The 16,975-nt window shown below is 30.9% G+C and overlaps 1 protein-coding gene across 4 annotated transcripts in view; it reads left to right on the top strand.

Annotated features, from left to right (window-relative positions):
* Window positions 1-16,975, top strand: part of NOVA1 (NOVA alternative splicing regulator 1) — a 146,997-nt gene that overhangs the window by 117,854 nt on the left and 12,168 nt on the right. For 2 of the 4 annotated variants that reach the window (XM_059181813.1, XM_059181815.1), the window contains one exon: window positions 3,138-3,209. The exons of 1 other annotated variant lie outside the window; for it this stretch is intronic. In XM_059181813.1, coding sequence (XP_059037796.1) covers window positions 3,138-3,209 — 72 coding nt within the window. Of the gene's footprint in view, window positions 1-3,137; window positions 3,210-3,642; window positions 3,940-16,975 lie in introns of those variants that run through there. One more of the 4 variants, XM_059181816.1, reaches the window with a different exon arrangement.

Below are 16,975 nucleotides of genomic sequence, written 5' to 3'. Positions count from 1 at the left end.
CTATTGTCAAATCATTAATATTTTTAAACTATTTCAAAGGATCCACTATTTTGAAGTTGTAAACTACTTTAAAATTTTCTGCAATAGTAATTCAGCCTTCAATCTTTAAAGCAGAATTCTTAAACAGTAAATACGTGTAAATAAAAACATATTACACTTTTCCATTTGAAAGATAAAATTATACTAAAAAATGACTGTCCTTCGCAATCACTATTTCATAAATGTAAAGAAAGCATTTTAAAGGAGGATGTACTTCATTCATTTTTTATAATAAATATTTTAATATACTATTGCTTATATGGATATTCAGTTACATCTTCATGATGTGTAACAGAAATTTTACTAAATGATTTTTAATCTGAAACCACAAATTTTTAATCTGTGTAGTAAGTAGGAGTAAATGCTTTGTTTATAAGATACAGGGGAACAAATCTATATTGTACTTATATTGTACCTTGAACTATTTCTTATGGATTCTTTGGTTCTATTTCTGTTGTTAAGAAAACTATCAAGGCTGTTTCATTAATCTAATTAATAAACATTTTAAATTAAAGGTACTATTCTAATATATTTACATTTATCTGTTTTTAGACCAATTTTTGTAGCTAATACTTTTTAAAAAATCAACCAAAATGAAAACTTTCTGGAATCCTTTTATTGTTGTAAGTTACATTAGTAAAGGGAGAAGAAGATATTTTGTGTTTAAAGTATCTATATGAATAATAGCTTCAAAACTCATCATGTGTTTATTTCATTATATGTTCATTATTTTAGGAATTTAAATGAAGAAAATATATTTAGAGACAATTTATTGTGATATTTTGATAATCTTATCCCTTGAAGCTCAAATTTATATAATTTTCACCAATTTATTTGAAATATTAAACTTTAATTTCTTATTAGATTATGATGTTTTAATAAGCAAATTTTTAATGATTTAATCACTTACTATTTTACCTGAAGTTTAAACTTACTGTTTTTTGTTTCTGTGAGGAATAGATAGCATCAGAATTATTAAGGGGATGTTGATGACTATCAGTTGTATCAGTTACTAATAATACATGTCCAGTATTTCATATATATGCCAAGCAAAAAGAAAGGGATTGAATAAATCGACAGAACATAATCTTGATCTAGGTGACTACAAATTCTGAACCACTTCATATTGAACTTTTTCCACATCATTCTTTGCAGTGTTTTAATACCTTATTGAAAATTCATATCCAGGGCAATGTGGATGTCCTGGTGAACCTATCATTCTTCAGGTGGATTTTACCCTGATGGAAATCTAAGAACCCAATACATACTTAGTGCTTCTGTAGGTTAATGAACTTAAATTCTAACCTGTTTGGGGAGAAATGACCTCTAGGTTTATTTCACATCTGTTTCATCAGCAACCTCATAATCTGAGATAAGTACAGAACAGATTTTTAAATGTATGTTAACTACTCGCAGGAATTCTCTGTAATAACGGTTGTAACCAGAGGTGGGAAAATAAAATCTTTACTGCTTATCATGTAGTAGCATGAAGTCAATATATATATTCCAGCATAAATTGCATGAAAGAGGAAAATATTAGAGCAATTTTTAATAACTGAAAATGAAACTCTCTCTGGAGAAATCATGGGAATTTATTACAAAGAGTGAAAATAGAAAACAAAGTATTTGAAGATTTTGTTTCTTCTTTTATGAGGTTTTATTTCTGAATGTAGCTCCTGTCCCCTTTTTAAATACAATTCAATAAAAACCTTGGTATAACTCAACATTAAGTCTAGTTTTCCTCAAAGTATTTTACATTTTAACTTTAGAAGAACCAGGAATAACTTGAGGAGTGGACCATAACCTGATTTATTGTTAGAACCAATCTTACTTTGTTACAGGAGAACAGTAAGTTAAGTAGAAGCCTGTGAATTTTCTATCCTTTCTTTTATACTTAATGGCTTTGTTCTACTCAAATCAGAACCTTTGAAATCTCAAATGAAGAAATGTGATTTTATAAAGTAATTTTATCTGCTTTTGCTGACATTGCTGAACCTTTAAAGTTATGCTTTTGCTCATATCTGAGTAATTTTGGTGCATATCTATTAATATAAAACAAAATGTCCACACAGAATTGTGTCTATACTATAAAACTACCCCATTTCACCTGTTAGGAAATATTATCTTTTGAGGGTGCTACTTAAGCAATGCTATTTGCTAAGTGAAAATATACTTTAAAAAAAAAGTTTAACTTCTTATACTTCAAGGTTATTCTACTGGACTTGAGAAGTTTTTTAATATATATTAACTGATTGTTCAACAAGTAGATTATGGTCTTGTACAACATATTTTATATATACTATGTAGAAGCATTTCAGAATGAAGTGGACAATAAATATGATTCCTAATATTTTTGTACTTATTTTCAACACAGGCTGATAATGCTATAATACATTTATATTAAATTTTTAGTCTTCAACATAAATGATAAAAATATTATGGCAATTTGTTAAAATTCTGTTAGTTACTTGTTTATTAATATGAGGTTAATGTTTACATTTTCAGACGGGCTCTAAATTTGTTAAAAATTAATATTTTAGAAGATAATGTGATTTAAGAACTCAGAACTGCAAATTTAGTTGCTTTTAAGTGTGGATCCCTAAATTCATGTGGAATCAACTTGTTGGTGATGTTCAACATATTAAGTAGGTGGATGCTTTTATGCCAAAGTAAACTTCATTTCACCACTTCTTCCAATCCCCGACTGTATTCATTGATAGGAAAATGACTCTTTCAGTTTTACTCATTGAATTTCTTGAATTTTTGTTTGACATCTCTTTTCCCCCAAACAAAAAAGAGGAAAGAAAAGAGACTACTATTCATGAATATGGTCAGGATACCTTTAATACTCATGTGAATTATCAGTCACCATCATGATTTCAAGTCATGAATTTATTTTTACATGCTTATGCATGCATATTTACATGCATTAGTTACTTAATTGATCTTAAATTCCATTAAATTTGAATGAGTAGGAGAAAAATTTGTTCATAGGATTTTGTTCTCGTTATATTACATTTTATTTTATTTTGTTTTATTTAAATAATCAGTTTAAGGCTTTTAAAGGTTGATTTGCTCCTGAACTGCTTTGTTCCCAGACATTGCCATCTTCCCCAACTACCACCAAGTCCTCTCCATCTGATCCCATGACCACCTCCAGAGCTAATCAGGTACAGTATCATCCTGTCATCTACACCATACTTTTCACGGGTGATTGCCTGCACACTGGAGAAAAAGATAATGGTGGGTTAAGGATGTATTCGTTCATTCACATATGTGCACCATAATCAGATTCCAAATAACCTGAAAGAGAAATATCAATTAGTCCTGAAAATTTCTATGCATTTTTTAACTTTAGATAACAAAAATATATTCAGAAGGTAGACTACTCGAATTTGGGATTTTCCCTTAAGATTATGACTTTACGGAGCTCTGTGGGTTATTTATTGAGTCACTGTTTATAATCTTCATTATTTATTCTTCCTAGAATTATTGGTATATAAGTTAAGAGTATCATATATGTAAAAAAATGTATAAATACGACTTATTGAGCAAAGGTATATCTTTAAAAGTGAATGCATTTTCATTTGTTTTTTATTTCAGACATGCCTTACTGTGTAAACAATTTTCAACTTTCGGTGAAAAACATTTCTAGCAATCTAAAAGTAACTGAAAATTGGTGTTTGTGATAATTTTATTTGTTTTACAAATTAGGAAATGGTATATTCTTCTAATTTAGTATGACCATTTTCTTTGGTGGAATGGCAGACTTTGCAATCAGAAATATATTAGTTTGATTTGATGATTATTTTGGTACTGAATATTTGTAGGTCATTTTTCAAATATGTAGCTATTTTTGGCACATTTGAGTAAATCATCTAAAATATTTTATGTAATTCAGAGCCATACTGTACTTGACAAATGTTGAAAATATATTCATTAAAATGATTAAACACATTTTCATTTTGTCTGAGTTGAGATTCATTTAGGTGAGAGATGATATTTTCTTTAATATTTCTACTTTTTCACTTAATACAGGCCTGTGGGATTATTAAATTATTAAATAAAAGCTTATCTTTTTATATATTTTTCATATAGTTGACCAATAAATTATTAACTTTGAACTATATTTGCTAACTACGTTAAATTTGCCTTTTGCATGTAATCCAATCTAAGATTGTCAGAATAATTTTGCTTATTTATTGAGTTTAATAGTTTACAACTTCAGGAAAAATGTTAAAATGATAACTAGAAGCAAAGTAGGAGATTGATTTTCATTTTATGCAGTAGCATTCCCTTTAGACAAAACTGTAACACTCACATTTTAGTCCCAATAACTTGGTTAAAATACTACATTATCTCTAGTGATGAATCCCAGCAATTCTTGTTGAAGGAAATGATACAATGTGAAGTGAGAACAAAGCTTGTAATATTAATGCATGAGATTAAAAAGTGTTTATACATTTTCACTCTATATACCTTATCTCTTAAATGAATCTTAATTACATGATATAGAAAACTACTGGGATAACAACTAACTTTATTTTTTAATTATTTCTCTTACACTTTATCATCCTTTACTTTCCAAACAAAACAAGACAAATGAGTGCAGCAGCAATAAAAACAAAACTACTGATTTTTCTGAATGAACAATGTAAAAAATCCTAGATCTGGAAAGAAAAACTATCTCAGTAATTTTGTCTTTGAAATTAGATTTGTATTTTCTTTTATTTAGTTTCATGTGCATGTGAATTTCTGTTAAATCATTTCTTAAAAAGGCTAGTTTATAAAGTCTACTAATATTTTAACCCTCCAGTATGTTACTGTGTCCACCTCTGCCAATTATTTTTCTAATATTTGAGATAATAATTCATTGTGATTTTGTACTTCATCTACTATACGCAGTTATAGTTGTTAAATATATTTTATTTATATTCTGGTTTCTTCTGTTTTTATACAAACAAGCATAATATCTCCTGGATAACTTGAGGCAAGATATATAAGAACCAAACAAGATTCTTAAATTTATTAAAGGAATTATGGTCATTGTCCATCATTTTTTTAGTATTTTGTCATCATTTATTCCCTCAGTATTTCCCAGTGGATTCAGATTCACACTATACTAGCTTAGATCTGTAAAAGCAATCAAGATAGAATAGTGGGTTCTAATATGATCATCTTAAAGTTTCCACAATTAAAATGAACTTTTAAACCTGTAAGAAAATTATTTTTATGTGTTACAGCTAATATGATACCCTCTGCTGTTAAAACTATAAACTTTTTCCTTGTGAACTTTTATAAACCAATATAAAATATGTCCAGACAACTGCTTGTGTTATTTTCATCAATAACAGCTAAAAGATATGATTGAGTTCTATTTCCAGAATAAATAGTCTGTGTTATAGTGATGTCACATTATCACAGTAGTGTGATAAAAAGGTCTAAGGGACTATTAATATTCAGAAAACCCAAAAGTAAAAAGCACAGAAAATATACCAAAGAGAAAGTTTTATTGCAGTTTCAATGTTAAAAGCTTTTCTATTATTTTAAAAATGATTATGTGTTTCAGTACATACTAAATTTTACTTTTTCTACCGTCATGTTTCTACAGGTTAGACTATTTCCACAGGTCAGAGTGGCAGACTGTAAATACAGTAGTGGGTCTATAATAATTTCCCCCTGAAAACTGAAGGACTGTCGCAAAGAGAAGTCCTCTAGAATGGTGGTTATAAGTCAAGACTGGTGCCAAATTGCCTATGATCAAATCCTTGTTCTGGCACTTACTTGCTGAGTAAATTGGGTTTCAGTTTCTCCTTTTCTGAAATTCAAATAATTGTAACATCTTCATAGGGGTGAAGAAGGAAATAAATTTATTGTTCTTGAACAGTAGAGCATCTAGAATGTAATGTTAACCATAAATGTTAGGTTATGTTTATTTTATTTTTTTCTGAAGTATCTTTCAAGTGATATGAAAAAGAGTATTCTTTAAGACGGTAAATGGCATAGCATAGAGCTTTTGAAAACTGAGTTTCCCCTCTAAAGAAGAATTCTAAAGTACTAGTGTTGCTGCTTTTTTAGCTCCAAAATATTTCTGTAAGCAGAGTCTCTGTATTCTTTTTCTAGATAGTTTAAACTGCTCTACAGTTATTTTCTTCACTAGTGAGAGTACTAAGTTGTATGTTGTCTAATGATAAAGCAAACTGCTATTACTTCCCTAGTAAGAAGGAAATGTTAGTAGGGCTAATAGTTTTACAACTTGGACTTTTTTTTTTTTTTTGCATGTGTCACATATTGTAAGGTACAACTTTGAAATTTCTTACGTATGAAATTTTAAGTATGAAGTAAATATAAAGCTATAATAAATACAATTAGATTTTTTAAGCAATATGTTTTCAAAAACCTTAAAAACAAAATAAAAAACATTGAGTTGGGTTTGATCATTAATTCTAAGTTATTGATACTAAATTTTTCAGTCACTTCCAAATTCAACAAAATGGTTTTGCTAATCAGTCAGTGGTGCTAAAAATTAAATTCCAGCTTTAATTTTAGGTTCCTGGTTGTTAGCTCTCCTAGAAGTCTTCTCAAATTTCATGAAGATAAAAAGGAAAAATAATGATTGCAAAAATATGTAATTTATAGACATTTGCTTATTTACTGATGAATTTGAAATTATTTACTAAGATATAATAAAACATGAAAGTAGGTGACTCGTATTTAGCACCCTTGCTGTAGTTACAGAAAAACACAGGCAAAACTCAGCTGGTCTTTTAAATTCATGACTGTAGAGCTCAAATAGACCTTTAATTCTTTCAGTCATAAGCCCATTCACTTTTTTACTTTCTAGATGGCTATTTCGTAAGTTCTCTTCTTTTAACCCCTGTGTTAGTTTTCTTTTGCTGTGTAACAAATTATGCAGTGATTCAAACAGCACCCATTTATTATCTTCTAGTTTCCATGGGTCAAGAATGCAGGCACTTCTTCACCAAGTTCTCTGTTCGTGAGCTCACAAAACTGCAAAAAGTACTGGAAGAAGTGCATTCTCATCTAGAAGCTTGACTGGAGCCTAACCTAATCCCCTTTTAAGTGGATCCAGGTTGATGGTAGTATTCAGTTCCCTGCAGTTGTATGGCTAAGGGTGCTGACTTCTTACTGTCTATTGGCAAGAGGCAACCTCAGATTCTAGAAGCTGCCCAAGTTCCCTGCAGTATGACACTCTCTCCAGTGGGCACTTTGACTATGGCTGGTTGCATCTTGCAAAGCCAGCAGGAGAATCTTTCTTCGGTGTGTGCCACAAGATGGAATCTTATATATTGAACCTAATTACAGGAGTAACTTCTCACCTCCTTTGCCATACAACATAACTTAATCACAGTACTGACCTTCCATCTTTCTGACACATTCTGTTGATTAGAACCAAGTCACAATTTTCACCCACGTTCAAATGGAGAGAACTGCACAAAAAATAGCACCAAGGAGGCAGAGATCATGGGGCTATCTAAAGAATTGCCATAACAAACCCCACAATATCTCTTACTCCATCCCCATTCCCAACTGATGACCTTACTTCCTACTTCACTGAGCCAGTATAGCACATTCTGTGCTATTATCTTACCATCTCCTACCAAAAGCCAGTAATTTCAGTTGCACGTTAAATCTCATCTTTCTTTCTTTACTCAAGGACATCCCTTCAGCAGTTCTTCCTTCTTTCTCCTTCATCTTTCAAGTTTTTTGTCTCTGTGGAATCATTGCATCAGCGTACATATATGTTTTTTTCTCCCATCTTAAAAGACAAAACAGAACTTCTTTCAATCCCACTTCCCCCACTAACTAATGCCCCATCCTTATACTCCTTTGTAGAAAAATTCACAAATTATTTTCTCTACTTTTTTCCAGTATCTCTCTTCCCGCTCTTTCTTAAATCCACTCCAACAAGATTTTTTTCCTCCACCGTTCCACCAACACTGTGTTTGCCAATGACATCAATGATGACCACACTGCTAATTCCAGCTGTCTGTTCTCAGTCCACATTGTTACTTGGCCTATCAACAATATTTGTCATAATTTATCACTTCCATTTCCTTGGTGTGCCTTCTTTACTTGGCTTCCAGGATCCTGCACACTCATGATTTGTCTCCTGCATTATATCCTGTGCTTTGTCTCAGCATCCTTTGCTAGTTCCTCCCCTCATCCCACTTACTATTGGGAGTGCTCCACATCTTAATATTTGAAATGACATCTGGATTTATACTTTTCTTTCTCCTTGTCTAATACCATGGCTTTCATATGCTGACAATCTGTAAAATTTATGTCTTTAGTGTGAGATGGGTTTACTATGAACCAATGAAACTTAACCCTTAAGATTTCTCATCTACTCAAGCTTATGACAAGACACTGTACCTAGTTTTGTGTTCATAATTTTGAATGCATTTCCCAAAGATGTCTCTTAAAATTGTACGATTCAGGTTCCACATAACTTAGGTTCATACTTATCTCTAATCCAGGTCTCACATGAAACTATAGATCGTATTCAGTTTCCTGTACAGCAGTTTTCACTTGCATATCTAATAGACTTCTAAAATTCAGCAATCCAAAAACTACCCCAAACCTGTTCCGACTATATCAGCATTTACCATCTTACTGGAAGACAATGCCATACATCCACTTGCTCAGAACAGAAATCTTGGATTCACCCTCATCTTTTTTCTTTTGTACTCCCAAGTTCAGTTCCTATAAAAAATAATAGTGACTCTACCTTTAAAAAAGGGTGTAGAATCCTAATCACTTCTCATTATTTCTGCTGTTATCCTAAATCAAGCCTGAATTATTGCAACAGCCTCCATATATGGTTTCCTACCTTTGTACCTTTGCTCTCCATAAAGTCTGTATTCCTTCTAAAATGTGTCAGGTTTTGTTTTGTTTGTTTTTCCTTTGCCTATACCTGTAATAGTTTCTCATTTCACTCAGTAAAACCCAAAATCCCTAATGACACCCATTAAATTGCAAGGTCTGGCCCTCACCACAATACCTCTTTCACTTCATTTCCTACCTCACCAGCCCACTCACTCTGCCCTAGGCCAAACTGACCGGCTTGCTTTTCATTGCAGGCATTAGGCATGCTCTCCCCTCAGCAGTTAGCTCTTGCTTTTCTCTCTGCATGAAGTTCTTTTATCTTAGAGATCTACTTGACTAACACCTTAATCGCCATCCAGTCTTAGTTCAAAATAAACTTAACAAGGCCTATCTGATCACCCTATATAATACTGCAAACTGGTCTCCCTCTTCTCCCAGTACTCCTGTGGTTTTTTCCCATCACCTCATAGAATACCATGTACTTTGTGTATTGTCATATTTGCTGTGTATCGTCTCTCTCACTTTCCTAGAAAGTAAGTTGCATGAGAACAGGGATCTTTGTTTTATTCTCTTATGTATCAGAAGCAGTAATCTGGAATTTAATGGGTTCTTAATAAATATTTGTTGAATGACTAGTATTAGGAGGAGAGCAGGCTTACAACCTGTATGTTTAAAACTTAATTTTTGAAAATCTCTTCAAATGAAATTTTGAATATAAGTTCTCCAAAAATATAAACCAGCTGGATAAAGGGTGTTTTTAAAATTTTTATTACTTAAGTTTGGTTGACATACAATGTTAATTTAGTTTTAGGTGTGCAACATGGTGAATTCAACAATTCTATGAAAAGTGTAGTTACTGTCTGTCACCACGTTATTACAATATGATTGACCCTATTCCCTATGCTGTGCTTTTCATCTCTGTGACTTATTCATTTTATAACTGGAGGTCTCTAATTCTTAATCCTCTTCACTTATTGTACTTATCCTTCCTCCCCTCCTTTCTGGCAACACCAGTTAGTTCTCTGTGTTTATGTGTTTCTGTATTGAATAAAGAGGTTAATAAGTTAAAGAGACAAAGCCTTCTTCATTAGACTTCTGCTTTACTCAGAACACAGTTTGAAAGCCAGTCAAGCTCTTATCTCTTGTCTCAAGAATTGTCATAATTCTCTACCAAAATATCAAAATTAATTTTCATTTCCTTCAGCATGTGTGTCTCTGAGATGTCAAGGTAGTGTTCTTTAGAAGTGTGTTTGAGAAAGTTCTAGAAAAATAGTGAAATCCAAATGTTCTTTTTAAGTGAACTTACTAATTGTGTTATATACAGTAAGAGTTTAAGTACTTTATTACTAGGAAGAGCTTTATGAAATGCTAGTATTTTTTTTTTTTTAAAGATTTTATTTATTTAACAGACAGAGGTCACAAGTAAGCAGAGAGGCAGGCAGAGAAAGAGGGGAGGAAGCAGGCTCTCTGCGGAGCAGAGAGCCCAATGTGGGGCTCGATCCCAGGACCCTGGGACCATGACCTGAGCTGAAGGCAGAGGCTTTAACCCACTGAGCCACCCAGGCGCCCCTAAAATGCTAGTATTTCAAAAAATTGCTAATATTTGAGGGCAGTTTCTTGGTGTATATCATATACATATCTAAATCTTCAAAATTTCCCAAGAATAAACTGAACCAAAAAGGCATAGAATCCCTATTAAGAGAATGTACAATTTCCAGATAAGTACATAAAACATTTCTTTAATGAATAGACTTTAAAAAATTTTGGAAGAGATGATTAAAAATATCAATACTTTAAAATGCAAATGTATTGTAATTTTCATTTTCTTCCAAGTTTTTTTAGTTTTGTAGGAGAGAGAAACAAAGGCAAGTGATTTTAATATCCATATGAAAAACAAGTGCCTAAGAAATACCATAAGGCTATTATTATTAATAAAAGAATTTTCAAGAAAAATATTTTGTAGGATGACATACTTCACTCTATTAAAATTTACTATAAAGCTATCATAAATAAAAGGAATATATAGATATAGTTAGTGAAACATAATAGAGATTTCAGGAATCTAAGTATATACGGAAATTTACCGTATTTTATTATACATTAAGAAAGGTAGTATCATTTAGGCAGTATGAGAACGGTAATCTGGAGTCATAATTCATGGCTTCAAGTCAAATCTTTGCCAATTCCTAATTTTCTGATTTGAGGAAACATTCTTAACTTTGCCATTTGTGTTTCTCATTGTAAAAGGTGGGTAACAACAGTGCCTAGCTTGTCAGAGTTGTCATGATCCCTAAATTGAATGAATACATGAAAAGCATTTAGAACGCTGTCTGGTCCTGGGTAATATTTAAGTGTCATTTTAATTTATTTTAGAAAGGATGTTTTATTTAATAAATGGTGCTGATATACTTGACTACTCACCTGAAAGAAAATAAATTTAGACCTCTACCCTGTACAATATGCAAAAATAAATTTCGGTGAATTCAAGATTGAAACTGTAAATTATAGTGTTTGAAATAAAGTTTAGGATAGCTTTCTTAAGCAAGAAGAAAACCCAAAACAAAGGAATAAGTTAAGATTTGGGATATAAATACTTTATATTTTTGGTATGGCAGAATACACCATTAGTAAGCAAAAATAGCAGTATCTTTGGAAAAAGATACATTGCACACATATAACAATGAATTAATAACTCTACAGGAACTCCTATATGGGGGGGAAGGGAGAAAAATAGGCCGATTATGAAAAGGCACTTTATGGAAAAAGAAATAGAAATATCCAATGAACATATGAAAACATATTTAACCTCACTAGGCATCAGGTAAATATAAATCAGTACCACAACATTCTACTTTTTTTTAACAAATAGATAAGATTCTATGTGTGTTAGTAATACACATACTTTGGGAATACAACGTGTGTGTGTGTGTGTGTGTGCGTGTGTATTTATAAATTTAAAGTGCTGACACAGATATGGGAAATAATAATTCTTATACAATGTTGATATAAGTAAGAAATGCTACAAAATTGCAGTGTTTGAGAATTCATCCAGTAAAACTTAATGCACCAATATACAGGAATATAGAGACAAAGGATGTATATTACAATATTATTTGCAGTGGCAAAACTTAGGAAAAAGTCTGACCTCTTTAACAGGAGAATGACTGAATAAATTATGGTGTTGCAGAATATTATGTGGTAAAGCTATTAAAAATAATGAGTTAAAACCTCATACTTTGGCCTAGAATAGTGTTCATAATATATTACCTAAAGAATATTAAGCTGCTAAGACACATATGACCCTATGTTTAATAGTCAAAAAACATCTTGTGTGTGTGTATCATCAAGGTGATAAGGATTATGAACATTATTAACTGTTTTGTTTTCTCTCTACTTTGTTTTTAAAATGTTAACTAAGAGAATGTAAAACAAGATGGAGAAAATAATGCCTTCAGTTGTGATTTATACTGTGTTTTAAAGAATAGAAAGTGGGAATTTCCCAAAAGGAAGATTAGACCATCTTTGGCATCATATATTTGTTTGAGCTACTTGGCTCCTTCTTTTAATAGTCATGGAATGCTTTATTGAGGAATTTTAAGAAGGATCATGAGAGAGGGTTCAGGCCTAGAGAAGGCACTTATTAACTAGCAAATGAAATGACAACTGTTTCATATTTTAAAATTATGTCAAATTAAAATGTGTAATATTTACAATATTTTTCTTCATTCTTTCTTAATTAATCTGTCAAAGGTTCTCATTCCTAGCTTCACATCAAAACTACCTATGGAGGTATTTAATTTAATAGGTCTAGCACAAGATTGTGCATGTATGTTTAAAAAATTAGAGAAATGTTTTCTGAAGTTGTTTACCATATGAAAACTGCATATTAGTTGACTAAAATGATTATGATTGTGTACAATATTAACACTGTTTCATCTCTCAAACTTTAATTATGAAAACTTTTTTCATGAAATAACACACTTTATTTGAAAAATATTAAAGAAAAGTATTAGATTTGTGCAGAAGCTGAAGGGTAGGTGTTAGCTTTGAGTTAGGTTTAGCTTTGAGAACAGTAGAGTTTACTAACTAGTACAATTTAAATCTATGAAAGGTTATTATACAAAGGATAGTTATCTTTTCAGATAGCATTAGTAGTCTTTGATGATTCCCAAGTTTGGTCAGGAGTTCTCTTACTTTGGAGATCTTTATATGCAGATTAAGTTGTATTCTTTTAAGATTGTTTAGCAATATACTTGCCCAAAACGGTTAAATCAGTGCTTCCTGACCATATTTGCTCCATTGCAAACTTCTAAGTTTGCTCAGTTGCTATGTTATAGATAGTGTGTTCTTCACACCCAGTGATGAGAATCAGAGGATCCGCCTGAGGACAAGGATGGCTGCTGAAAGCACATAATTTATATGTTTATAACACATCATATGGTAAATACCAGATTATATGACCTTCCAAAGTCACTTTTGAAGGTATGATTTCATATGAAGATATATTCATGTTTATGGGAAATCTAGGGCTTTTCACCTATTTTGATTGAAGACAGTGGTACTCTTCAGGAGAAAAGAATGGATAGTCACTCTGTAACGTTGCTTATTTTACATACTGTAGATAAATCAGGCATTGGCTCCTAAGTAGGCAGGCTTGCAATACTCTGTCTTTCTGGACTGCCTACTAGGTAAAGGTGATTTGTGTATTTCATCAACATTTTCCTTGTAGTTTTGGTTTTAGTAGTTCTTATACCACAGTATGTTCTCAATACAGAACATTATACATGTGTTTATATAACCAAAACCCTGATTGCTCTTTGCTCCAGATGTGTATAAGTCCTTCTGCTGTGTGTGTTTGTGTGTGTGTGTGTGTGTGTGTGTACAGTTAAATAGATTTTTTTCCTAATCTTTCAAATAAAGCCATATAAGCCATATAAAAGGGGTAGTTATCGTTTATTTTCAACATTTTAATTTTCTTTTAAAATGCTTAGAAATAGGAATCAATGTCTTTGCATTTTCTTTTAAAGAATAGTTTTGCCAGATGAGAGAATTTGACTCCTGCTCACTATAGAATAAAAAATTGTTTCTCATTTTTAACTTTTCTAATTTTTTTTTCTTTGATTAGGGAACATTCTAGGAAATAATAAGTTGATCTTATTAAAAACATCTTTTCTTCTGAACTTAATACCTTTATAATTCATTTTATTAAGCGTTTATTTACTTATTGGTTTTTTTCCTTCAATTAGATGATACAGTTTTTAAGTTACTCTTTAAAAATATTTCTGGGAAAGGAAGTCTTTATCTCAGTAACTAACTGTGAATTGTTTCTAGTCAAATAATAGAAGTTATAAAATTAATGTATTTTTATTTATGATTCATTAAATAGAAGTAAACTACTTCAGTCCACATATAGGTAAAAAGCTTAGCTTTGTGACTAAGAATACAGTTTGTTAAATTACAGACATTCTTCTGTAACCTTTTATTTAGTTAATATTTGTTTATCCCGTGTTAATTAAATAAGAATGATTTATGGATTTTCATTTTCTTAACAATAGTCATTTGTGATAATAAATTATCAAATTTTACTAGTAAGATACTGAAATGCAAATGTGTTTGTTTTTAAAAAATAAGTATTGTCTTCAGAAAAATTATTGGTAAAATTAAATATAAGAAATGTATTAGCAAGATTAGAAAATCTAAAATACCTACAAGCACCTATATTTGACTTCAAAGATATCTTTCAAAATAGCTTAAGTCTTGTAAAAATATGGCACATCAATCTTTCCACCTAAGTAATAATTTTAATGGTAAAAATGGCTTAATCAAAAATTTGTAAAAACAAAATTTAAAACCCAAAATATAAAAGGTTCCTTTTTGATTAATTATCTAGTTACATAAGTTTAAGTAGAGATTGATTTCAAACATAGTTGAGACAGTTACTTCTAAAAATATCTAATTAGTTTGGTTACATCATAGAGTGTCAAATCAGTCCATCAATAAACTCAGAATTTTAAAAACCTTTAAATTCCAAAATTACCTTTGTGGTCTTCATAAACAAGCATTTATTTTAATTACATGAATCTTATTTAAAACTATGATTTTAAGCTTCCTTATTAAAATTTAAAAGTATATTCTAAATCCCCTGTCATCTCTCGACTAATATTATAATATAAATTTAAATATTTGGTAGTATTTATGATACCACCTGACTGTAAGTTTCATAAAGTGAGGTCTTATCCTTTTTATTCACTTCTATAAAATCACCAACATCTGGAACAGTACTTGGCACACAATAAACACTAAAAAAAAAAATTATGTAGTGAATACTGGAAATCTACTAAAACTATTTTAAACAAATTATTTATTTTGCTCTTGCAAGACTTATTTATTCAGCAGCCTAGTTTGGGAGTAATTTTTTAATTTCCTTTTGTTAAACTGCTTTTAAAATATTAAAATAAGACAAAGTCTATATGGTAAGGGGAAAAAAGCTCACCTGAAATTCGATTTCTACTATTACCTTCATTTCAGTTTTACCTGCATATAATTTTACACTATCTAATCCAAGTCTATGTAACATATTTATATAAATTTTAGAATTTTGTGTCATTTTCCACAATATTTTATAATTGCATGTAGTACCTGTGCACTGCTCTGTGTGTAAATTTTCTGTGATTTGAGTTATTTTCCAGAAGGATCCCAAAAGGAGAGAAACTAAAGATTATGTTCATTTTACAACTTAATGTGTACTACAAAGTGATTTCTAAGAGGTAATACATACTGGCACACATTTTTTAAAAGAAAAAGATTAGCAGACCATTCATGATTCACTTTATTTTAGTGATTAATTTTGCTGATCTACCTTGAATATCTTTGATTGATTTTAGCAGAGTAATATTTCTTGTCAAACACAGTTCTTTACTGTTCACTATTTAAGGAATTGTTAGTCACTTTTATGGTCCCCTAGACTACCTTATCCATTCCTGTTGCTTTAAATAGCTATCTCTATGTTAACTCTCAAATTTCCTCTGATCTCTAGACCCATAGCCAATCACCTACTCAATATCAACACTTAAATGTCTGATGGGGATTTCAAACTCAAAATACCCAAAATAGAATTCTTGATTCCTTCTACTCTTATTTCTCATCCCTTTTCATTATCCACTTCCATGAACACAGCCCCTACTTTAATGTTCATAGATATTTTTCACTTTTTGAATTGACATTAAAATCATTAGAATATTAAATTGAAAACATTAGTTTTCATATTAAAACCCCAAATATTTCAAATACATTTTTTCACTAATCAGAATTAAGAACACTAAACAATTACCTTATTACATATATTCTGAAAAAGCTTGTCTAAGATGAGATGATTTAGAATAATAACAGTAATAATAATAATTTCTAAGAGACTTTTGATAATTTCACACATGGACAATGATGACAAATGGGCTTCCAGAAATTTAACCTCATTTTAGTAAAATATAGTTTAGTAAGCATTAAGATGACAGTGCTCCAAATTATTTTCATTTGTAAACAATAGGCTGCCCTAAAATGTTTATCATTTACAACCCTTGTGTTTTCTTTATAGTTATTTGATTTCTAGTATTTTTTTTTTGACATAATTATGTCTAGAGTACCTAGCATCTCGACATAACAGAAATAGTTTAAAGTGCTTTTCTTTTCCTTGTTCTTACCAATAAAATATTGGTTTTTCCTATTTTTCTTATACTTAAGTTACCCCTCTCTGGAATGTGATGTGATGTATCATTAAAATATGCAGCACTCTGGGGCACCTGTGTGGCTCAGTGGGCTAAAGCCTCTGCCTTTGGCTCAGGTCATGATCCCAGAGTCTGGGGATCCAGCCCCGCATCAGGCTCTCTGCTCAGTGGGGAGCCTGCTTACCCCCTTCTCTCTCTGCCTGCCTTTCTGCCTACTTGTGATCTCTGTCTGTCAAATAAATAAATAAAATCTTTAAAAATAAAATAAAATATGCAGCAGTCATCAAAAGAAAAAAAACTTTTAATAATCCTTCAAGGGGCAACATGAAACAATGTATTAAGTAGAAAAGTTAAGTTAAATATTA

This window comes from Mustela lutreola, chromosome 7 (genome assembly GCF_030435805.1).
Source record: "Mustela lutreola isolate mMusLut2 chromosome 7, mMusLut2.pri, whole genome shotgun sequence".
Lineage (NCBI taxonomy): Eukaryota > Metazoa > Chordata > Mammalia > Carnivora > Mustelidae > Mustela > Mustela lutreola.
Note: the sequence above shows the minus strand (reverse complement) of the source record. Positions and strands in the feature narration are given on the sequence as shown.